Consider the following 25,160-nt stretch of genomic DNA (forward strand, 5'->3'; position numbering starts at 1 on the left):
GACCAGAGCAGCCTACGAGAAGATCCAGCAGACTGGCAGCACAGGCAGCAACACGGCACATTGAGCAATAAGTGAGCGACCAAGTCACAGCCCAAGAGACCCCCGGGAAAAACTGTGATCAGGGCTATGAATGGTTGTGCATAAAGAAAAAAAAAAATGTCGGTTTACATAGCGGCATGAGATCTTTATGTATATAATGTATATAGCATGTACATATTTTTTGTCTTGCTTTGTAAATATTTTTTCATAAACAATGAAAAACCCGCATTAGCCCCTCCCCCCCGAAAGGGATTCGGCAGTAAATTGTCCCTAGACGATTTGCTGGGGCTATTGTCGGCGAATTGAATTGAATTGGGCGAGACTACATCAGAGTTTTATACACCTACACGCATGCATAGTGTCTGAGTGAGTAGTGTGTTTGAAAAGCTAAATCAGTTTGTTTGTTAATCCCCCTTCATATTTTGAAAATGGCAAAAAGAAAGTGTAGGAGGTACATTACATTGTTCAGTTCAAATTCCAAGTAATAAAAAAAGCTGAAGAAATTGGAAACAGAGAATCCGGCCGTTTATTCAACATCAATGAGTCCCACATCTGACTTTGGAAAAAAAATATAAAAAAAAAGTTGGAAAAAATTGGAGGCAAAAACAAAGATCTTTCTGCTATGGAAATACATTTTAGCCATCATTGGAAGACATGGGAAAGTCACAAAGCGATGGAAAAGTCACAGAATGAGATAAAGGTCACGGAAGTCCAGAAGAAGTCACAAAATTTGAGTGAAGGCCACAGATTTTTTGATTCGCCAGAGATTTTTTTTTTTGGTTTTTTCCCTAAAATCTAGGCTTTGGAGAAGCTGTGGCATTCAATATTTATTTTCTTTTCTCTCAGGTTTCATTCATTATTTTTTTTGCCCCGGAGGGATGGGTGAGTGAGTAGCAACAGAAAAAAACAATGCCAATGTGTAGCCACCCTACATTGGGGCAGACATTATATGGGTGGGGCTAAAGATGTGAAATTCTCGAGAATAATCTTTCGTAGAATATTCTCGAAAATATTCTTATCAAAGAGAATATTCTCTGGTGGGACTACTATTATAAATAACTTGAGAATATTCTTATAAGTTCTTGATGAGAATATTCCCCTGTTATTTATAATATAGTTACGTATAATATGCTTGAAAATATTCTATGGAAGGACTACTTTCATAAATTACTGGGGAATATTCTTATAGAAAATAAGAATTATTCTGAAGTTAATAATAGTCCCTCCAGAGAATATTCTTGAATATTCTTCTCGATGAGAATATTCTTCAGTTATCGAAATCTTTCCAGAGAGTATTATCAAGGATATATGTAATAACATGTAGTAATAAATTATCTTGATAAATAACTTGGGAATAATTATTATTTTTGATAAGAATTATTCTCTAGTGATTTATAATAGTAGTCTTTTAAGAGAATATTCTCTCTTCCTGTCAAGAAGACGGAAATACTCAAGTTTGTAGCCCAAAATATTAGTTTGAAAGCAAGAAAGTTAAACCAACAGGGCTGAATTGCATAACTTTTAAAGAAATGTGAGTGATACAGGATTTGAGTGTATGTGCATTGAAGAAAACAACAGTTCTGTATCGTAGAATGAAGGTGATTATGTAAGAATAGCTTCCTTTATCAATAAACTGTGGTTTAATTTCTTTTGTAGTGAACATATTTCTGAAAATTTATCTAATTTTAAAATAATTTTTTAAGGTTCTAATCTAAAGGTTTCTAAAATCTCCATAACCAAAATTTTAAAACGTCTCATCATGACCTGGAGAATATTGAGAATATTCTTGAACTAAAAGTTGTCATTGGGGGTGATTATATCAAAAATTATTTTGTTGTAAATGTTTCAGGCAATGAAAACTGATTTATATTTCATAATATAAACAAAATTTGTAAAAAAAATTTAAATTATTTAAAAGAGAAATGAATATTTTCACCTCACGTCTCTAGGTTGGGCAAAAAAGCTATTTAGTCTGGATGAACAAAAAAAGAACTTTTCTTTCTTTGCTTGTCCAGAGCTTTCAACATCTGTAATATTACCCCTAAAGCAGTGTTCTCAGGATCACATGATGATTCCTGTAGAAGGGGGGGACTGTAATAGACCAAGGCAGTGGGGAGTCCTCTTGGGAGCAATATTGGTTTTCTGTAGAAAGGATATGATCTTCCCCCCACATCTCATGGAGCGGGGGTGTTGAATCTTTGGCAAGCCCCCAAGCCAGAGTTTTCACTGGGGCGGGGGGAGGGGGCTGTGTAGTAAATTTATAGCATGAAAAAAATGATGGTGATTGTCCAGGGCCTTAGGGCTGCAGCCCTGTTAGCCCCCATCCTTGTGGGGAACAGGTGAAAGAGCACCAATTTTTTCCCCTGTGAAAGAATTTTTTAAAAAATTATATTCCATTTTTTTATTTATTTTGATCGCGGCTATCTTTACCGGCTAGCTATAGCAAATGGCGAAATCGTACAGTATACGCATGTGACAGAACGAGAGAGTTCAAGAGAAGACCAACATCGGACTCGTTCACCATTAATTGTGTTGCGACATAACTTTTTGGCTGAGTTTAAAGGAGTACCACAGTGCTTCCAAAAGTGTGCGTCAGGGCTCCTAGGAGCGTCATAGCGAGCTCAAAATATGGATTTGTGCGCACAAAACCTATGCTTTAAAGTGGTTCTTTTATGTGGTGAAAAAACTGCCAAACTTCTTGGGAAGCCGTCAATGAACCATGAATTATGCAAGGGAGGCATCTGAAAAATGAGAACCATTGGAATATGGTAACAAACTTGCAATCTAGACCAGAGGTCTTTAACCTTTTTCCAGTCACGAGCACTGCCTGTACCCATCATCAAAAGAAGAGCACTCTTAAGTCATGTTTGATGTATGAATGCATGAAATCTGGATGATTTTAATAATTGAGTGCAATTTGCACAAGGTGTTTAAATGAAACATTGGTCAAGTGTTCGCAAGCACCAAATCGGACACAAGCATCGAGCACTCTGGGTGCTTCAGGGAGCACCATGGTGCTCACAAGCAATGGATTGAAGATGCCTGATCTAGATGGACACCTAAGCATGACGATAGAGCAAATAACAAGCGTCTAATATTGGACTTAGAAAAATGTGAAAAGGAATATGTGAAATCCGTCCTTCGAAAGGGTTCTTGGTTGGTCTAGTGCAGTGTTCCTCAACCACCGTGCCCTAACATCCGCCAAACTAGGCAGTGAGTGGTTTATTGCTTCATTTTTACCATTTACTTCCCATTAATCTTGTGTATGCCCAGGCCTCCCAATCAAGAAAAAAAAATCAACTGTGCTGCGGGATTCCAAAGGTTGAGAAACACTGGTCTTGTGGTCCCACATCTTTCAGTAGGGCCACCTAAGCTGAGATTTTTGGCGCTCTCAGGCCAAATTTTTCATGGGCCTTGTATAATGACCTTATAGTGTGAAAAAAAACAAAAATGAGAATTCTCATTTAGAGTCTCTGGGCTGGATCAGTCCTCTACTGTGCTTCCCTCCGAATTGGAAAATCGACTGGACTATGTTTGTACCCTTAAACTAAGGTTTCTGCTCTCGTACATAAGAAACATTTCTTCTAATTTTTTTAATTTCACCTGTGCCGATACGTTTTGCTTGCATGCATTAATGCAATCAGTAAAAAAAATGGATCTTAATCACATTCTATTAAGACGCCGTTTTGTTCTGATGCACATGGTGATGCGCGTCAATTCCGACGGCAAACTGCCGATTTCGACAGTCAGCGCTAATCGGGGGAACCAGCAGAACAAACTACTCGATCAATTCACAGCTTGCTCCATTCGTTCGGGTCTGTTGCTCTGTTTTGAGCCCACTATTGCTATGCATCACAGTGCAACGCTGCTGTTGTGCACACTGCTTAATATACATGGTTCGTACGGTCCTTGAAAACCTTGAAAAGTCCTTGAAAAACAAAGTTCATTTTCAAGGCCTTGAAAGTACTTGAAAATCCATAAGAGTCCTTGAAAAATAATTTTTTTTTAAGAATTCTGTGAGAGTCCTTGTGTGTGTCAAAAATTTGTTTTTTCCAAAATAGTTTTTGCCACTTTTTTTTTTTACTCCGTAAGTGACGTCCTATAGGCTTTTTCCCTGTGTAAAGCACAGGGAAAAAGCCTTAGCAGCCAATAACCCTGGATAATTGGATTTAAAGCACGTTTTTTCTCATTATTCTTAAGCCGGGTTTTTGTAGGAGCAGGTTTTCTGTGCCGCGTGCAAAGTGAATCGCCCAGCGTGACACGCCGTACACTCACCAATAATACAAGTTCAACTGTTTTCCTAGAGAGCGCAACAAGTCGCACGGCAGTGTTTATGTCGGGTGTGATTGGCCGACTGCTTCTGGAGGAGTCAAATGCGTTGTGCGCCACTCATTTTACTGATCTCTTCATCTTTGTTTTCTTTCACTTCCCTTCATCGAGCTCGATGCTTCCCTTCAAACCGGAGTATGCAAATGACAGAGTAGCTGATGCGCCACGGTAGAAATACACAAACGCGTAGTGTGATTATGTAACACGTTTCTGTCGACGCGAAATGATCCAGTTCGGTTCATGCGGTGCCAAAAACCTATGTTGGAATGTTTTTTCCCTTTTTATTCTCTGTGCACGTGGAACCGCTGGGCCCGACGCAATATGTAAATCGCGGGCGGCATGCTCTCACCCTCACGGGAGCTCTGCTTTATACTGTAGGCTGGTTTTTTTCCGCGTGTATGTCGGGATTGTTTTTTTCTCCCTGAGATTGCTGGTTGTTATTTGTCGGCCGTTTTATTTATTTATTTATTTATTTTTTTATGATCGTAAATTATCTTGTTTTTTTCCTTGAGACTTTTATGGAATAAAAGCTGGAGTTCAAAATGAACTTCCGATCGTTGTTTTTTTTCTTCAGCTCAGTCAGCACGCTCTGGCCCCCAACAACCCACTTCTAGGAAAACCCGGCTTTATGGTAGCATGTATCCTGTGATCGTATGTAGACGTATTTGGAGTCGGTGGAAGTCATTAAACTTTTGTACTAAGTATTTTTTCTGGAGGACGTGAGAAATCAATATCTTAGAAAAAAAAGTTTCCTAATTTTTGCCGAAATAATTTCAACCTTTCGGTCCGTAAGTGAGCGAAGCTTCCTCTGATTACTGTCAATCATAGGCGGAGATTGACTTGGAAGTCTGGGGGGGGGGGGCACGATGATGATGATGATGTCAATTCATATATGTATATATACATTAGATCAGTCAACCTCACCTTTCACGCTAGGGCCCCCCCCCCCCGCCGTATCTCCGCCCATGCTGTCAAGAAAATATTTATTTAGGAGTGATGTGAAGCGCTTGTACAAGGTTCTTTAAAGAAAGAAAACAAAAATGAGTAGCAAGTGTGTGTACTTTTAATTACTTGTTGTGGCTGAAAAATCCCTTCTATCAAGATTGGTTGCTGAGTGTGCCAGACAAAAATGCCGCCAAATGCGAGCTGTGCTTCAATGGGTGAATCGGCGCTGAAATCCATTGAGCAATACTGGAGGGAGTATGACGCAGGGCCATAACTAGGATTTTTGTATTGTCTTGCCGCCCTCACCAATTCAGAATTCAATAATTTTACCTAAAAATTGTTCACCTGAAAATTGCCTAACACCTAAAATTGTTAATGTTCACCTAAAAATTGCCCCCCCCCCCCGCGTCCTGTAGTAGTAGAACTCCTTAATATACAGTGATGTCGTCTTACCCTGTAGTACCGGTGCTGGTGTGACGTCAGTGGCCTACATCATTCCTTGGAAGATCACGTGACGCGTTGAATGTCTGCGCATCTCCGTTATTTTCTAATGGCATCCATAGTTCTTTGTTTCTATTGTTTAAAACAATAAATGAAAGAAATAATTTCAGTATCGATGATATGATTCCAAAATTAATGAAAGAAAAAATTACAGAATTAATGAAAGATAATTCCAAAATTAATGAGAGAGAATTCCAAAATAAATGAGAGATAATTCCAAAATTAATGAAAGACAACTTCAGCATTGATAAAAGAGATAATTATAAAATTGATAAAGCAATAATTCCAGAATTAATGAAATAATTTTAGAATCAATAAAAGAAAGAATTTCAGCATTAGCGAAAGAAACAAATCCAGAATTGATGAAAGAAATAATTTTTCATTTTCTATCTTTAGAAGAGTTCTTTTTTTTAGTCTTTAAAAGAAAATTAATTGCAATATAGACTAACTATGCAGACTAAACTAAGTTTCAATGGGGAAATGGACAGGCACGAACTGTGTTATTCAATGTGTCATATGTTTTGTATGGTATATATGTGTATGTGGCCTCCTTTATTCATTACGGATGATGTGAAATAAAGTAGGTAGAAATGTAATCTCTGAAAGTTTTAATCAAAATTAAATATGCGCCTATTTATGTGAAAAATATGTATTTGTAAAAAAAGTCCTTGAATTTTTAAGTTTTACCTTGAAAAGTGCTTGAATAGTCCTTGCATTTTTTTTCGTTGGAAGAGTACGAACCATGATATAGATCAATAGTGTGTTCAGTATTTTGCATTCGCAGGACGTGTTTTCAAAGAGTGTGTTTTCAAAGTCGAATGCAGGACTCCCACTCGTCCTACTTTTCGGTAAAATGTTACACTTTGTCCTGCTTTTTCTACTTTTTTAACAAAATCCTATCAACAAAGTTTGTATAATTGATTTTAATTGAGAAGGGAATCATGGACATAATGCCAAATAACACGAATGTAGTAGATTGCAATAATGATTCTGCCAAAGCAAAAAATTGTATTGTTTTAAGGTTATTTGGGAGCAGGGTGTATATGGACCATTTGGTGGCTCAGTAATTTTTCATTTACTTAGTTTGAGGGTTCTACAAGTAGTCATTAAAAACTTCTGCCTGTGGTTTAAAAAAAGAAATTGTATTTACTCCTTCTCATGGTCTTGGACAGTAACTAACATTCATCGTTCAAAATTATGGTGCACATTTTGTGTATAGGTGAAACAACAGTTTGCATAACAAAGCAGTTGGGTACATAGACCTATTCTAGGTTTTTTGACTTTGATGATACCTAATAGCATTCAATTTTCTTCTGTATTTTTAGGGCATGCAGAGGCATAAATAATATTTACAATGCTCAAGTAAAGAGCTAGAAATGAAAGTGCTTCATTTGTCAAGTGAAAGTGCTTGATTGTACTTTAAGACCAGACACACATAACCCAGGCTCTTATAATAGAAAAGAAAAAAAAATTATACTTTCATTGACCACCACTAAAATTTAAACAAATCATTTTTAAAAGGGATGGACAACGCAGTAAAACCATCTGGTCCACCTTGACTTATTTACATCAGATTTTGTAATTTACACATTTTGCTTTTGGAGGTGGTATCAAAAGAGCGTCATTCGTAAAAAACTTACATATCTTCGTAATTTGCCATGTGTATTGTCGAAGAGAGTTGACAGACTAGACTGTGGAAGACTCCCAAAAAAGAATTTAATATATATATTGTGAGGAGAGCAGAAATAAATTATCTGTGGTTGCTAAGACCCTATTTTGGCCAAAACATTTTTTTTTTGTAACCAAGACATTTCAGTCATTTTGCTCTGGCTTGAGTCAATCTTACAGGATACTGAAATAGTGTGCTACGGAAAAGTAATTTTAAAATAAAAATAAAAAAATTATAGGGATTTTTTTTTATTATGTCATGATTATGTTGTCTAAGGGAGGGTACCATTCCCTCCATCCTACGTTTTCGAGCCCTGCGAATGAGAAAAGATCACAGAAAAGTCCTCGAAAAGTCACAGAATTTTGCTTTTGGTATTTGGTAGACATCCTGTGGATTATATCAGAAAGAGAAAAAGGAGCACCAATTTCAACCGTAAGGATTCATTTAAAGGCAATGGCTCAGGGTATGAAGATTGAAAATTTTAGAGGCGGTCCCACGTGGTGTTACTGGTTTATGAAAACAAAAAAGCTAGCTGTTCAAAATCGTAAAATTGTAAGGCAAATGCTACCCGCAGATTGGGAAGAGAAGTCTGAAAATTTTTACTAATACATAAAAAAAATTAATTTCTGAAGAATTTTGCCCATAGCAATATTTTTAATATGGATGAAGTGCCATTATGATTTGATTGCCCTCCAAATAGGACTGTTGATGCAATAGGAGTGAACAATATTTTGATTAGTAGAAAAATATTTAGACACGAAAAACCTCATTTACAGTGGTTTTGTCCTATTTGGCTATGGGAGGAAAATTGCCACCTATGGTTATATTCAAACAAAAGACAATGCTGAAAGAAAATTTTCCGACAGGATTAGGAGTTCGGTGCAATTTGAAAGGGTGGATGAATGAAGAAACCATGATTTCTTGGCTAAATAGTATATCAAATATGCCACTGTACTCTAATTGACCCAGATTATTGGCAAAATCTTTGACCTTTTTGAGTGAAAGTGGGCCCCTCTTGAAAAAAGTTATAGCCCCCCCCCCCCCACCACCATTCACTAGCATCTCTATGAATTTTTTTCAGCATGGCCCAGGTCTTTGATCACCTGCTTATATCTCTTTATTGAGACAGAGCGGCGGACCATGTTCTAGGTAGGAGGGGGAGGTATCTTGTGAATCAAATCAATAATTCATTTCTAAAAATATGTTCTATCCAAAGGTTCATTGAAAAAAAAATTAAACAGTTTGTAACTAGGTTCTTTTACTTTCATTGTCTACTAGTAGAAATTAACACTGAGCCCATTAACACTGAGAATTTAACAAATGTAATAAATCTAAAACAAATATACAGTCAATCCTGCTTATAACGTTCCCATTTAGAACATTTTAGTACGATTTATTTTTGTGGTCACAATTCCAAATAATTCTCATTAAGATTTCACATTTAAATAAGCGTTTTCCAACTTACAATGTTTTTATGACGGTTTTTTTGAAAAACGTTATAAGCTTGATCCACTGTAATTAAAAGTTAAGCACACATTTATATATTTACTAATAAATCAATCTATAAATTCCCTTTTAATTGATTTTCTATTTTGTTATGAAAACCTTAGCTATTTCAATAATATCTTGTGATTAAATTTAAAGCAAATAAAATTCTGACATTTATCTTCTGATTCCCCTATTCATATAAATCCCTGCAAAGTGATTTCCTGATGGAATGATTTTCTTTTCCCTCCTTTATGGTCCACCTCACTGATCTGTCTCCATTTAACTGGCATATATTTTCACACCCGAATATGGGAGCTATGTCAGATTTGTATTGGTGAAACTTAACAGTGTGCTTGGGTGTGTGTGCTCAGCATTTGGCGTGTTTTGGATTCAGTAGGTTTTGCCATCTATCCAGGGAACTAGATACTTTCTCAAATGAGGCAAGCATGTATTTTGGTGTCCCTGTGTAATGTAGAAGAAGCAGTTATAAAGGATGAATTCGGCACCCCTCTAGTCCAGAGCCCGGGGCATCAGACATGCCTGCTCACGGCCCTGCATCTATCCTCCAAATTGGTAATGCGTGGATTTGAAATTTAATGTATACATATTTGTGTCGTAGGTCTGTGTGATCGTCGTGGTAACCAGAGCTTTTTCTCAAAGGAATAGCTAACTCCAAATTGTAAAACCTTAGAAAATCATATTTTTAGCCTACTGCTGCATAATCGCGGGTTCCAAACTCAGATTTTCTCCAAAGGCAAAATCTTGGGGTATTGGGGGCCTGTGATCCCACGCATGAAGATCAAAAAGTAGTATTTTTTTTGTAAAAAAATAAAATATTAGAAAAAAAACCATTCTTATATAATATGCTAAATTTAAAATTGTTCTTGAGTGTTAGTGACCCAAACTTTCTGTGAAGAATTAGATCCTTGTGCCCCTCGAAAAGCTGATTCTGCATACATGATTTTTGCAGTGTGAAATGGTGACTACCACATAGCAGCTAGAAGATAAAACTGTGGATATATTCAAGGTAGAGTTTTTACAGATTGTTTTTTTTTCTAAACGATCTCAGAAAATTTTTACAATTCAAATGTCAGTTTCGAAAAATCAAGCTTTTTTTTTATGCATTTTTCAAAAAATGTGCATTCACAATCTTGTAGGAACAAGACGAATTTACTCCTTACAGACGCTGTCTTTGAATGCCGGTAGATAGCCGCAAAAGTACCTTATTTTCAGGTAGGTAACCAGAGGGGAGAAACCCGCAGAAAAGGGGGGGGGGGGATAGAAACTCTGAAATTTGAAAATTTGGTATACAGCCCCTCATTCTGGGATGCAACCAGACATCTGTCATCTTATTCTTCAACAACCTGTGTGTACATCAATGCAGTACAGTAAAATGCTTCATTTGTACTTCAAAGTAGTAAAACAACTTTTTCAAGGTTGTGCAGTCATGATAGACAGTAGAAAGAATTTTCTTCCTGGAACTAAAGGATGTGTAAACCAAATTTTTATGTGTCCTTTTCAGAAATTCCGGATATTCGACGGACAATAGCGCATCAGTGGCATCTCTGAATGTATGATATCAAAGAAAAGGCAGCATTTTTAAGCCATGTGCTCTCCTAATTATGGAGTAAATAAAAGCTCATATTCATGTAAACGTAAAAGATGCCTGCAAATATTGTTGTGCTTGTCTTACATTCATACCTGGTGGTTTGACTATGAAGTTGCAGCTTTTAGATTCAGGAATAAACATGTCTTTTAAAAGCAAAGTTAGAACCTATTGGGAAAAGTTGGATGAATGAAGTAATTCATTCCTATACAAATGGCAGAAATTTGTGCCAAGCTTCCTATGCTGAAGTATGCCAGTGGATTAGTGATGCCTGCTAAGAGATGACTATAAAAACTATAAAGAGTTCATTTACAAAATGTGGACTTACACTGGAGTCCAAACATTGGACTCCAGTGATTCTGACTCTGAAAATGAAAATCCTCTTGATGATTACAATATATAAGTGAGTCTGACTGTATTTACTTGCTGTGGATATAGCTTATGAAGTGTAAAAGTGATATTGGGATAAAAATTACATGGAGTTTTCTGTATCAGTTTTTTTTGGCATTTCTGTAAAGGACATACAATCAATATGTATTTTCTCAAAGCCTTTTCTTTGTGCAACCATTGGATTCTGAAAGAAATGAAAATTCTTTATCTTTTTTTTATGTTACAGATTCCTATAAGACAGAGTCAGTTATTGTTAGTAAACAGAATTTTGAATCCCTGGTGAGAGATCTTCTTCTTGTAAAGCAGTATCGCATAGAAATATACCAGAATAGGAGCCCAGGAAAAAAGCAGGATTGGTCATTGGAGTATAAGGTAATTTGATTTCATCATATTTCGCACATATTTTGAGTATTAAAATGTTGAAGAGATATGTGGTTTCCAGTTCATTTTGATTTGGTTTTGTTTCACATTGGGCTAGGTTTAATTCCAGCAACCGGCACAGTGGTAGTCAGCTGAATTTTTGTTTTTATGGGGGTTTTCAAATTCAAGATCCAGACTCAACATTGTAATTACATCCATAAAAATATTCACTCTGCCATTTCCTTAATTTTCATTCAAATGATAGATGGGTTTATGGAACCTAATAGGTTTCACAAAAACACAATTCCTATATAACTTCACCTCTTTGAACATAAAATGGTAGTAAGTTGCCTCCAAGGTGGAGCTATGGATGACCAGTAAAGCTATTTTTCATTGTAATAATTTCAAAAAAATATAACTAATATAAAATAATTTATACACCATGAACATTGAACAAAATCTTTTTAATCCAAGCATTGGAATTGTCCAAGGGGGCAGTAGAACCTAAGGGGTCATTCAAGTATTACATCAGCATCGATGGGGGGGGGGGGGTTTCTGATTTGCTGACTTTTGATGGCAAGGGGGGATGGGGGTTTGGATGATGCTTATATAATCAACTACCCTTTATGAAGATATGAAATATTCTTAATAGCATCTTTCGTTCGGAGCGCCAAAAACGGAAAAACCTTTCAATAGTTATTGGGCACCTGAACTAACATTCTACCTATTGATAAGTCCCCTACAGCAGGGTTTCCCAACCGGTGTTCTGCGGAACCTTTGGGTTCCGTGAAAGCTTTTTTTGGGGTTCTGCGGAATCAAAAGAGATGGAACCCCAAAATCCCAGAACCCTGGTAGCTTGAAAAATTTTCTTGTTACTGTTTCACCTGAAGAAATTTTTTATTTTTATTTCTGTTGTGAACTGGTACTCTAAAATAATTCAGAGAAAATATTGGATAATCGACCAGTAGAAGACAAACAATATTCTTTTTGGCTCCTTTCTTTCTTTCTTCCTATTCTCGCACACAAGTCTTTCAGACAACAACAGTCAAGATGACTTCCTGGGAATTGGTATTCCCAAAACTCTCAAGACCTACATGAGGATTTTTATGAGGGTCTTCCTTCAAAGATTCGGAAGTATTAAATTGTTCCTTTGCATTCTGTGCCCCCCCCTCCAGCCTGCCTCTCTTAATTGGAATCGCCAATTGAGATTCATGGCGTCGGATTCTTATCACTTTTCTGACTAACAAATCCTAAGACAGAGAAAAAAGAAAAAGCTTTACTTTTTAACTTTCCTGAGGTTATATTCTCCCATGCTATATATACAGATTCGTTATCACAAATGGAACCTCGTTTACACAACGTTAAAAAGACCACGTCGAAACGTCATATAAGGGTGAAAATCGTACAATTGAAACTTCTTTGAAAATGACCCCCCCCCCCCATCCCATAGACCTCACAGAAAATATCACAAAATTTCAATGGTTTCAATTGCATTTTGTTTGTTATATAATATTAATTCTTGAGAGAAATTATCTACAATAATAAATTTTTCAAAACAATATTATAAATTACTTCAATAACTAATTCGCATTTCATCACCGTTCCTTAAATCCTGAGTATTCTTATATTGTTCTTCTGAAGATTTGAAAAAAAAAAAACGTAACTCTTCACTTTTTTGAAAAAGTTTGGTTTTGTTTTACATATCTGAGCAAAGCAGATAATAGTTGGACATCGAATCCAACTCTCTAAAAGTTGTCTAAGAGAGAAGAACCAAATTCTGGATATCAGTGTTTCTCAAACTCTCTTAGGGGCATCGCGGCAAGCTGTCGACATTGCTGATTGCTTGTTCAGTGCTTTAAAGGGATGTTTTTTTAAACTATTCTGAGTGGGGCTGTAACCAGAGAGGAACTTGGGAGTTCTGGTGACCCGGGCACCGGACCGCCGGGGTGAAAATTTCACTCTTTAACTTCTCCCCCAACATTAAAAGGGCGGTATCCTTAATGCGTGTTTGCCCCGGCTGACCAAGCATCTGGTTGCGGCCTCTGATACCGTACCTCTGTCAACAATCAGTTAATTAGTCTATCATCAAAGTTTAGGGCTTTTTAGGTGACAATATGCAATGAAAAACTATTATAGTGATACATTTTTGTAATCCACAATAATTACATCGATTCAATGTATAGAAATGATCATTCTCGGAAGAAGGTCTCGAGAAAGGCATTGACATTGACCTGCATTTTTTTTCTTCCAATTATTCTTTTGTTTAATGTTGAAAGAAAAGCGTAAGGGAAATTTCCCACGAGTGACCATCATTGTATGTGGGTGAGTTCACCGAAAATGTCAATATTCCCACCCCTAGTAATAACACATAATCGCTCTCAGTGTGTTATCAGTGTTGGTCATGTAACATCCCATGACAAGCAAACATTTTGCATGCTCCAGGAAAACAGTCAATTGCTAAAAACTGACAGTCCTTTCACTTCCGTGTTTCGTGTTTTTCTTTCTCTGCATTTTTTCTTCTTCAAATATTGTAATATATGTAATTTAATTGTAAATTCTAATTTGTATAGTATTATCGTAATTGACTAGGGACAAATAAGTTATGTTATGTTTTTGCTCAAGTTGGAATTTTTCGCTCCTCTGAGACCACGATATCAGTTTGTGCTCCCTTTCATCACAAGGGAAGTGATCCAGCGAATTGGCTGTAGTTTCGTTGTGTTCTTATTTGTTTGAAGCCTCAGCTCGTCTTGTTTTACTCTGTTGAAGCTTAAGAATAAATAGCTTTTATTCATATTAACTATTATACATATACATATTAACATATACCTGGTGCTGTTTTGGCACCCTGTGGGGGGGGGGGGTAATATTCACCCTTTCTCTTACTTTGACCACTCGTTCCACATTTCGGATGAGAATGGTGCATGCCAAAATTCACACTCAACCCATGACCAAGTACAGTGAGTAGTATTTTTTCCCTCTTGTTCTGTATTTTGTTATCAATATTATTTATTGTTAACGACAATTTCATCCAGGGTAGTAACTACGATTTTTATGAGGAGGGGCAAACATGGTTTTGTCACCCTCTCCACTTAAATTCTGATGCTTTTATAACTGTATTTTTGTTTTTCACTGATATTTGCCGCCCTCCTAAAGTTTGGCGTCCAGGGCAGTTGCCCCCTCCCCAGTTCCGGCCTTGATTTCATCTATATTTTTTACTAGTTTCTTGCATTTCGTGAATTTTAATGTGAATACTTGAAAGAGATATCAGTGATACTGTGTACTTGTTTTCGAGATTAAAAATAACCTTGGGTATTTGGGAAATACTAATTACATAGCAGTGAAATACTGTAGCCTAGGTCGATAAGATACTCGTGAACTGTGCCACAAGACGCTCAGAGATGTCATGTGTTCAATACCCTCTTTTGTCCTTTACAGTGCTTTTTATGATGATCAATCAGCACATTGCTATTGAAGAAAGTATGCACACCAAACGTTTGTCATTCAAACCCCTCTCGGTGAGAAACAAAAAAGCCGTTCGGGATCGACTGTGAACTGTATAAGTAATGGTCTAATTAGTTTATTGAAAATGAGAAAAATGAATGTGGAGGAGAAAAAAAGATTAAATGAGCATGTTTTTCGTTATCCTGAAGCTATGTGCATAACTAGGATGACCATATGAAAAAAAAACAAAAAAATTGACATTTCCATTGATCCATAGCTCTAGTTAATTTAACGAATTCACGATTTAAAAATTTCAAAGTGAGTTTTTTTAGAAAGTTTGACAAAATTAACATTTTTATTGAAAATGTTAATTTTATGATGAAATAACAGAACATGAAAAAATAATTCAATAATTCTGCCCCGTAAAATATGGATCATATGGTCACAGTATGTGCAACTCACAAATATATATTTTTTTGACACTTTTATCTGCTGCAAGTGAGGTTTCTTGTTTCGCAGAGTGAATGCAGACTCTTAGGACACCCTGTATAGTGAAGAGATATTCAAAATTTGTTAAGGGTTCCGCGGAATAGCCTTGTTACCATCAAGGATTTCGCCCGAGCTTTCACATTGGAAAAAATTGCCCTACAGAGCCACTTCAATGATCACTAAATGTTTCACGGATCCTTCAAGTGCTCTGGAAATGTTTCCAGGAGACTTAAGTGCTCTGGAAATGTTTCCAGGAGACTTAAGTGCTCTGGAACTGTGCCACACATCACTCAAGTGATTCTTAATTATGCCATGAATCACTTGGGTTATCTGGGAATGTTCTGCGGGTAACTTGAGAGATATGTACAACCGCACTGGGGGCCGCTCAAGTGCTCTAAAACTGCCACAGTCACTCAAGAGATCTCTAAATGTGCCACAGATCGTTAAAGTGTTCTGTAACTGTGTCGCGTGTTACATAGGTGATCTTTGAATGTGAAAGTGATCTTTGAGGCCTACCTCAGTGATCTGAAAATGTGCCACGGGCTACTTAAATGCTCTGGAATTGTGCCACTGGTCATTTAAGCGATTATGTAAATGTGCCGTTTAGTTAGTTTTTACGAAATCAGGTTTGAGGGGAGTAAGCTAGATAACCTTCAGGACCACATTTGGTCTGCGGCTCAAGGATTTACCTATATATGGCTCAAAGGGTGGGCTGCAATGAATTTCTTAAAGAAAAATTTTGAGTTGTTACCCTTCAAATAGCATTGAAATTAACAGAAATCGATTATATAATAACATATAAAGGTATTTTCTTTTGAAATTTTAATTATTAAAAAAATATTTTTAATAAAATTTTTTTTTGTCTGGGGGGGAGGGAGGTTCAGAAGCCCCCTATGCTCCTTGTACGTTTCTGATCCTACCAATATGCGTTAATAGGTAGGGGCAGTAATGACAAAATTTTGCTGACAGGGGGGGGGGGTCAAAAATGGCTAAAAATTTGCTTACGTAATACTTGAACTTCCCTTAAGGGTGAAGTATAGAATCCAGTGGGTTGACTTAAGTTGGGGAGCAAGAGAAAATAAAATTTTAGAAAATAGGGGGAGTAGAACAAAAAGTTATGGAAACTCTTTTTCAAACACTTGTAAATTTTGCCCCCATATGCAAGTATCTCATTTTCAAAACTTATGAATTACCATATCTAATTTACTTTTTTTTATTAACTCATTAAGTGGTTTTATAAATTTTACTGATCCACATTATAACTGACACAGTGGAAATAACCAAACCCTCTGTGAAATGCCGCATCTTTTTCAAGAAGAATTTTTCTGATTTTGCGCAGGTGATAGTGCTTTCCCTAGAGCAGCGGTTCTCAACTGGAGCTCCGTGTGTATTTCCCAGGGGCTCCGCGGTGACTCAAGGAAAATAAAATAACTAAGTAAATTTGACAGATAAATGAAAAAAAGAGGCCCATGGTGTTCCGCCATAAAAATTATATACAAAAAGGACTCGAGTCTGATAGGGCTCTGATGTAAAAATTATGTACTGAAAAGGGCTCAGCGAGTCAAAAAAAGTTGAGAACCGCTGCCTTAGAGAAACTCTGAGAATAATATTAAAAAACTAAAAAAGAGAAGTATTCCAACTTTTTTTCTATTACTTATATACTGTATACATGTTCCTATACTATCCCAAATGAAATGGAAAAAAAAGTTATTGTTCAAACACAATAACTTTGTGTCTCTCCTTTTGTTATCAAAACATGAAAAATAGTTGACTCTGCCTACTGACTGTTGATCGACAGGCTAGGAAGGATGGGAAACATGCTTAAAGAGGAAGCCAACAATAAAAACTATCTAGGCTCGTGAAATTGCTGAAATCTATCTGGGCATTGCTGAAATACGAGGGCTTCGAGAAGGCAAGATATCTTGTAATTGCTGAAATACAAGGCATGCAGTTTGGTGAGATATCTTGTAATTCCCATTGAATGGGTTAATAGATGTAACCAAATCTTAGAATATACTATCTTGGGTTTTATTTGTTATTTTAGCTGAAAAGTGATTTTTTACACATTCAGTGTTTTGCACTTTGAATTTCTCAGAAACGATAAAAAACTATTATTAGGCTTTTTTTAATTTTCAAGTTAATTGAATAGAGAAATGGTTAAGTTATTGATTATTTGAAATTTCAGTAAGATATCGGCGTGTAGCCCAACATTAGCAACATGCTGTATGAGTCACAGGGTTGGGTTTTTGCCTGGACAGTGGCAAAAAATAAAAAAATCCAGGCAAAAATTAATATAAAATTTTCTTTTTACTCAAGACATACCAAGCTTGGTTTTTCAATTAAAAAATATTATTTTCAATGTAAAAACTTAAAAAACATTTGAAACTTATAAAATTACATGGTATAAAAATGAATATTCAGCAACCAAAAATATGAAAACATATCCAAATAAAATATGCATCATCCAGAATTGTTATAAAAAATTCATAAGTAAAAGACTTTATTATTATTTATTTATAGAATTGAAAACAGATAAATCAAATTTTTTAATTCTATAAATTTTTGCTACTGGCAAATATGTGGCGAAAACAATTTTTTCGAGTGGTTTTTCCACTGTGTGTAAAACTTGCCAACGCTGACAAGTCAAATGCAGGAGTTTTTTTTTGCTCCATGAAATTATTCTATTTTTATTTTTCACACACTCATTTTTTAAACTTAAATTGTAATTTCGTTAGCATGTGTGAAATTTTATTTTATAAAATTTATGAGGCAAATTATCTGTATGAGAAATCAGTTATTGATGTCTGTGTTAAGGTTATTAGCACCCAAAGTGGGCCGCTGTGGTGGTCGAGTGGTCATAGCGACAGACTTGCATCGAGAGGATCCGGGTTCGAACCCCACTGGCGCCACAGTGGTGGTCGGCTGAAGTTGGTTTTCTGTGGTTTTTCCAACTTCAAGGAGCAAATGCGAGCCGATCTCCCCGTTAAAAAGTCTCGCCACAGAGAGCAACAGGCCTACAACGTAACAAATATTCAATCATTACACTTCACTCACAATTTGAAGTATAGACGGCAGCACTGAAATATCAAGCACAACACTAGCTACACACTCAGACTATTAGGTGCACTCACTTTGTTCCAGACTCCTCCACGAAGCTGGGCTGGAAGAGATCTCTGCAACAGGGTAAGTCCGGTGGCAGAGCCCCTGGCGTTCATTCATTCAGCACCCAAAGTGGACTCTGCCACGAAGCTGCTTTAGAAGATTCATACCATTAATTTTAGTTACAACTATTTTTATTCGACTAATTAAAAAAATTCAATACAGAAAATAATTGGTCATGGAATAATTTCTTTGTCTATTTTCTTTTGTTCTCTCAGTTGTTAGTATTCCAAACAATAACTTGGAGCTGTTTAACCCTGTGAAAGAGTTTTTCACATTATACAGGGGTGCAAGATGTGCACCGAATCCCTGCGCATTTGCGCCAATTCTTGTTTGTGGTTCGCAGAGGTAACGCTAATGCACTGTAGTGCGTCAAATATCCGGAATTTAGGAAAAAGAAGCATGAAAATTTTGTTCAGGGGATGCGTTCTTTCCGAGGCACGGAGGGAGAAACTTCAATTTTTTCACTTCCCACCATCTACCACAATAGCGTTATTTCGTGACCTTGGAAAGTAGTTTTACTACGTTGAAGTATGAATTTTTGTCAACTTACCATATCGTCAGCACCACGCCAAAACCATGAAAGTGCAAAAAGTTACTCTTGAGAATAACGCATTTGAAGGTTAGATTATGTCTAAAAAAATCAGGATTTCAACATTGGCAGGGGTGCAAGAGCTGCGCCAAAACTGTTCTCTTGCTACATGGTGCGTCAAGGCACCGAATCCCTGCGCATTTGCACCAATTCTTGTTTGTGGTTTGCGGAGGTACCGCTTATGCACTAGTGCGTCAAATACCCGGAATTTAGGAAAAAGAAGCATAAAAATTTTGTTCACGGGGCGTGTTCTTTCCAAGACATGGAAAAATATACGGAGGGAGAAATTTTTTTTCACTTCCCACCATCTACCACAATCACGTTATCTCGTGACCTTGGAAAGTAGTTCTACTACCTTGAAGTATAAAGTCCTATACTGTTATTGGTTAACCGGCGGGCTATCAAAGTCTCTGAATGAATATGCTGAATTTTCTGATTTTGGAGACCGTTTTTTCTCCTGCTGGGTTATATATTGAAAATAACGGTAATTTCGCGGCTGCCAACATGTGTTCGAAGACAGCATGCATTGAAAAGGGGATTGGTTTACTCGTTTAAATTACCGGCATTCTTCAAAGATTGATGGGAAAAAATGGGATCTGTAAAAACTCCAGCTAAAATATTCATAGTTTTGTCATCTAGCCACTATGCGGTCGTGTGATTATCGTCGGCGGTTGCAGATCGTGACAATTTCACATTGCGAAAATTCGGTTTTGGTGAACAGGGGTGGCTCGAGGAAAAAATTTTTACCCATGCGGAATCTATTTTTGGCGCTACTGACGACTTTTTTTTTGGTCAACAAAGCTTTTTTACCCTTTCAACTCCATTTGGCACCCCTCCTAGAGCGGCGCCCAATATGGCCGCATGGTAAGCCACTGCATGGTGGGGGAAGGGGCATGCTCTTAACAATAGTCAAAGGAAGGAGTTAGTACTAGGAACATGCTCATTTTACATAACTTCTGTGAGATACCTTTTCTATATTAATGTCCTATCTTTCCAAAACATGTTGTTGGAGAGAATAAAACGTTTACACCCTTTCTTGTTTTTCGCACTCCCTCTCGTGCATTGCTGGAATGGTACATTACTCCCTCACATATTGCTGGGATGTTGCTTAACATTGTAGCTCCAACAGAACTATTAATTATGTGTGATGAATGGGTTGCACTACAATGCAAAGAATTACAAGAAGTGAAATCAGTTCAAAGAATAGAGAGAAGATATTGGGCAACATATTCAAACTTTGTAACCTTGAAAGCAGCCCAAAGTTAAAAATTTTGCCAGTTTTGGTGAAGGTTTTTTTATATTTAGCACATGGTAGCCCAGAAAGTGAAAGAGAGTTCGTTATTAACCAATAAATAAAAGTCTAGAGAGATAGATGGCTTTTTTCTCAGTCCAAGATATCAAGGAAACATTTTATTTTCTGGATATTATGCTGAGGTGAACTCGGAAAGAAAAGTCATCTTGTCTCCGCCGGGACTCGAACCCAGGCCCTCTTGCATACCGGGCAAGCATGCTACCATCTACACCACTGCAGACGCGACCCTGCCTTCCTTATTTCACGCACTGTGGCGTGAGGAACTGAAGTAGAGACAGTAGTAGCCTCTCTTAACTTCAGGAATTTGCCCCCAGGTGGGACGGTTTAGAGATAGATGGCTTTTTTCTCAGCCCAAGATATAGGAAATATAGGCAGAGACAAGATGACTTTTCTTTCCGAGTTCACCTCAGCATAATATCCAGAAAATAAAATGTTTCCTTAAATAAAAGTCTGTTCGAACATTGAAAAATTTGTCCATTCAATGCTTTAATGGAATAAGACATACAAAATCTTATGTTCATGGGCATGAAAAATTTGAAAAAAATTGTGATTGAGATGCTGAACTTCTGAAAGCGACTCGTGATTCGTAATCTATTAACATGCTATTAGGTTGAGAAATTTTTTAAGTAAATGAGGTATTTATATTTCTCTCATTTGTTGCATTTTGCTTTTAAATTTAATAATTCCTTTAAATTCTGTGAGAAGCTAATTTTTTTTCACGGAAACCCTTATTATATTCTGTACGCACTTTTTTGCTATATCAGGATGAATAAGATTTTGGTGTTCAAGCAGCAGAAATTCTTGCTGCCTAGGTTTTTAGTATGCATGTTGCTTAAGTAGTGACAGATAAGATACTTCAGAAAAAAATTAAATGGATTTTAATTTGTGAAAGAAATTTATTTAGAATTATTTGTTTCAACCATTTTTGGCAAAACTTTTGGCATTTCACAGAAAAATTACTCCTTTATATTGCAGATATAGTTTGTTTTTAGTTCTGCTCCATTTTCAAAATTTCTGCTCCAAAAATGAAATTTGCTGCTCCGAAATAAATGAGGGGCGCTTGCACCCCTGCATTATACTATTATGTCTTATACAGAAAGTAACACCATCAACACTTCTAGGGATCAGGTGATTTGTTTAGAAAAATGCAGGAAAATATCATGGAAGTGATTTCAGAGTCTCTTGAAAAATATTAGGGGGTTTTATCTTACAAGGAAAGGGAAAAAATTACACTAACCTCTCAGCTAGAAACATTTAAAAAAATTAGCGAGAATGCAATTATTGAAGCTGAAAAAATTACTAAAAATGATAATAGTTGGCTACTCATCGCCTCCTGCACTTCTTGACTATGTCTATGATTAGTTCAAAAGTTATAATTTTTTTTATTAAACATCTCTGAAACTGGTTATTCCATTTGAATCTCCTCCGACGTAAGGGATGAGATTCATTTAAATTGCCCCCGCACTTGAGGGTTAAAAATGATAGCAGTTCTCAGTAACATCATTTCATTCTAACTTGCCTGAGTCCCTTTGACCCAGTTTGTTGAGAAAACCTATTATGATGAAAGAAAAGATGTGATCTAAGAACATTAAAGTGTTTCTCTATTTATTCCTAATGCATTAATAAAATTGAAATCTATATGTAAAACTCAGAATATGCTAAGATTGTTTGAATGCTTGTTTAGTTTTATCTATGCTTTTCTTTTTTAAAAGTATTTGTTTTATTGTTTCTTATATGTTACTCTTTAGTGATATTGATATCTATAGATAATGTGTATTTCTTGCTCTTGCATATGAATTGAAATTTTGCAGGCATCTCCTGGAAATCTTACTCAACTAGAAGATATCCTTTTTAGTGGGCCCTCTGCTTTGGTAGAATCTAAAGGCGTGATTGCAGTGAAAGTGAAATCAAATAACAAAGAACAAGTATGTTTGCTTTAAGCTCATTTCTTTGGTGGTTTTGTAATTAATTTATATATTAACTCATCATTAAAGAAGGTTTTGTCCTGCTAATTCTTGTTACTTCACACTCTTTTGCAAAAAAAAAAAAAAAAAAAAAAAAAAAATAGCACTATGAAGTAGGTGACTGTTTTTATTAAAATTAAATATGAATAAAGCCAATACACAGATAATAAAACTATAACTTAAAAATTCTGGGCTGTAGAATCCATCAATGGCTCGCAATCGCACATGAAATTTTCAAATCAGTAATTTGTTAAACCTTCCCTTTCAGCGATACATTATTTTACACATCTATGTAAGGAGTTAAAGTTCCTAATCGTATCCTGTGATACATTCTGTCAATCATTCCTCGATTGTTGCTCCAGATTTGTGGCATTTGTAGGTACCAGAATCTGGCAGTATAGTGACCGTGCTGGCCAAGGAAGAGTTTTAACAGCACAGAGGTAGTCCAGAGATATGAGAGGCATATGAGGCCAAACATTACCCTGTTGGAAAACGCGCCAAACAGCCATAGTATGCCATCAATGTATTTTCAAGGTGTTCAAATTGTACGCAAGATGCTTAGTAGCGATCTTTTTGCCGTTGTAAGTAGAGATGGGATGAATATTTAGCTGCTATTTGGTATTCAACTGAATTAGCTTAGGTATTCGGCAGAATATCTATGTAAATCTGAGCACAACAAACTAATTCTAGAAAATTATATATTATTAATTGGAATTTTGGATCAATTAAAAATTTATTGATTAAATTTTATTGTGTGGTATATACCTATCCCTTTCTGTGAAAGGTTATGTCAGTGTGAATTTTCTAAGATATGTAAAACATGAAACTGAAAATAGAATCCTACTGTAATAATGTGGAAGTGAGCATGAATTATACAAGTTCTAACTGAAGGATGTACTCGGACAAGAAATGTATTGAGCTACTGAAAGGGGCAAAGATAGTGGCAACTTAACACAGGGGCCCACCTGAGTGCAGCCCAGGGGCCTTACAAAAATGAGGCCTAAAGAAAAATGACAACTTAACCAGAGTGACGACGTATTAGGGTGACACCTTATGAGGTTTTACTGGTACTTCAATTACTATATATCTGTAGTGTGAAAAAAAAAGTCACTTACATACTCTTTTCCGAAGATCCCAAATCTTGATCATTCTGTCATGACTTCCTGACCCAACTTTACTAGATTCACCCAGGAACTTAGCTGCCATGACTTTGCCACTATGTCCTGTTAAAGTATGCTGGAAACAGAAATGAATCAAGTACTTATCTACAAAGCTTTATCAGTTTTCAATACAATCTAGAGAGCAAAGAGTTCATATAAATTGTTATTCATCTTACTAGTAGGGTTATCAGAGATTCTGAAACTTAGGAATGACAATACATATGTATGTACCCTTGACAATGACAATGCATATGTAGGTACCCTTGACAATATCACTTAAATGTCTTCACAACTGATGGCCCAACTATAAAACAAAGAACATCAATTGTTTCCCAATCAAAATAGCCTCTTACAGCATTTTTCTTTCGTGCATGCTTTGTAAATGTAGGATATATATCAGGAATCATGCATTGAGAGTGCTGCTTCACTGGGTTTATTTGCTGTTCCCCACTTTGTTTGCTGCTGTTTATTTCGAAATAGAAGAAGGATGAGGTAATCCCACTGTGGTCTTAATGCATGGTCTGCCATAAGTTCATAGGAAGATCCCATAATAGAGATCTGGCGCTATGATTTTGAAAAGTATATAAATTGACAGGATGGTATTTCGAGCCAGGTAGAAGGATCTCTGGAATGTTACTTTGCCCAGGGTAGGGAGCAAAGATGCTGTTGAGACTGCTCTTGGTAACCTCCTCCTAGTGCATGGCATTGCTGAACAAACAATGGTGTTCTCAAGATGGATATTGGAGTTTTATTCTTCCAGAGTTGTTTTCAATATATGCCTTCTCCATACTGGAATGATAAAGTATGCACGGCCATGGCTAGAATAGCATATGTTCTTTATCCTTTAATAACTCGGGAACCATTGATCCTAGAAGCATACTTCCAACTAGAAAAAGTTTTCAAATGACCTGTTGACATCCGAGATGCCTCTCATATTGGCAAGAGGTTGTATAGTTATTAAAATAAAAAAGATAACTTTTTATTTGATCTTTTTATTTGGACTTAAAATCCAATTATAAAGTAGTTGCCCTGTCTCTCCTGAACCCCCAAAAAAATTTCAGTGTTATAGTGAAATATTCTCCATATGTAATATAGTGAGATATTTGAATACGAGAATCAAATGAGGGAAAGAACAACATATGAAGCATAGAATAAGCTTTTTGTTAGTTTATCTGGTTCTTTCCTTCATTTTCAGTGATTTTCAAATTCGAATATATAAGGGGATATTGCACTTGAACACATGAATTTTTTTTTTCTTTGGGTTCGGGAAACAGGGCAACAACTTTCTAATCCTTATTTGGATACTTTTTCCAATTGAAAGTATGTTTCTTGGACCAACGTTTCAGGAGTTATTCTAGGATAAGGATGGAATTTCACTATAAAAGGTTGATAAAATATATTTTATAAAAACGACTTCTAAATTTCCTAAATAGACAAAATTTCTTCTCTTCTAATCGATAAGGATTCCAAAAAAATAAAAACACAGAAATGGCAGTATTAGATTCAAGTAACTATCTGAACAATGGGTTCAATAATAATAAATACTCCATAACTGTGCTCCTAGACTTAAGAAGAGCATTTGACTTTGCTGATCTGGAAATATTAACAAGTAAACTATTCTCAATAGGAGTCAGATGAAACATGTGTAAATGGTTTGAATCATACTATAATAAAAAACAACAAGCACTAGTGATTCAGAAAGGAATTAGTTCTTTT

The 25,160-nt window shown here is 36.2% G+C and overlaps 1 protein-coding gene across 1 annotated transcript in view; it reads left to right on the forward strand.

Moving 5' to 3' along the window:
* The window catches only part of spel1 (DNA mismatch repair protein spel1), a 156,009-nt gene that overhangs the window by 19,323 nt on the left and 111,526 nt on the right, over nucleotides 1–25,160 (forward strand). Inside the window, exons 5-6 of the mRNA XM_089233222.1 lie at nucleotides 11,194–11,339; nucleotides 22,132–22,245. Coding sequence (XP_089089348.1) covers nucleotides 11,194–11,339; nucleotides 22,132–22,245 — 260 coding nt within the window. The remainder of the gene's footprint in view (nucleotides 1–11,193; nucleotides 11,340–22,131; nucleotides 22,246–25,160) is intronic.

The sequence above is a fragment of the Pholcus phalangioides genome, unplaced genomic scaffold (assembly GCF_987345545.1).
Source record: "Pholcus phalangioides strain wild (caught in Gottingen) unplaced genomic scaffold, Ppha-v1.0 ptg000007l_1, whole genome shotgun sequence".
In the NCBI taxonomy this organism is placed as follows: Eukaryota; Metazoa; Arthropoda; class Arachnida; order Araneae; family Pholcidae; genus Pholcus; species Pholcus phalangioides.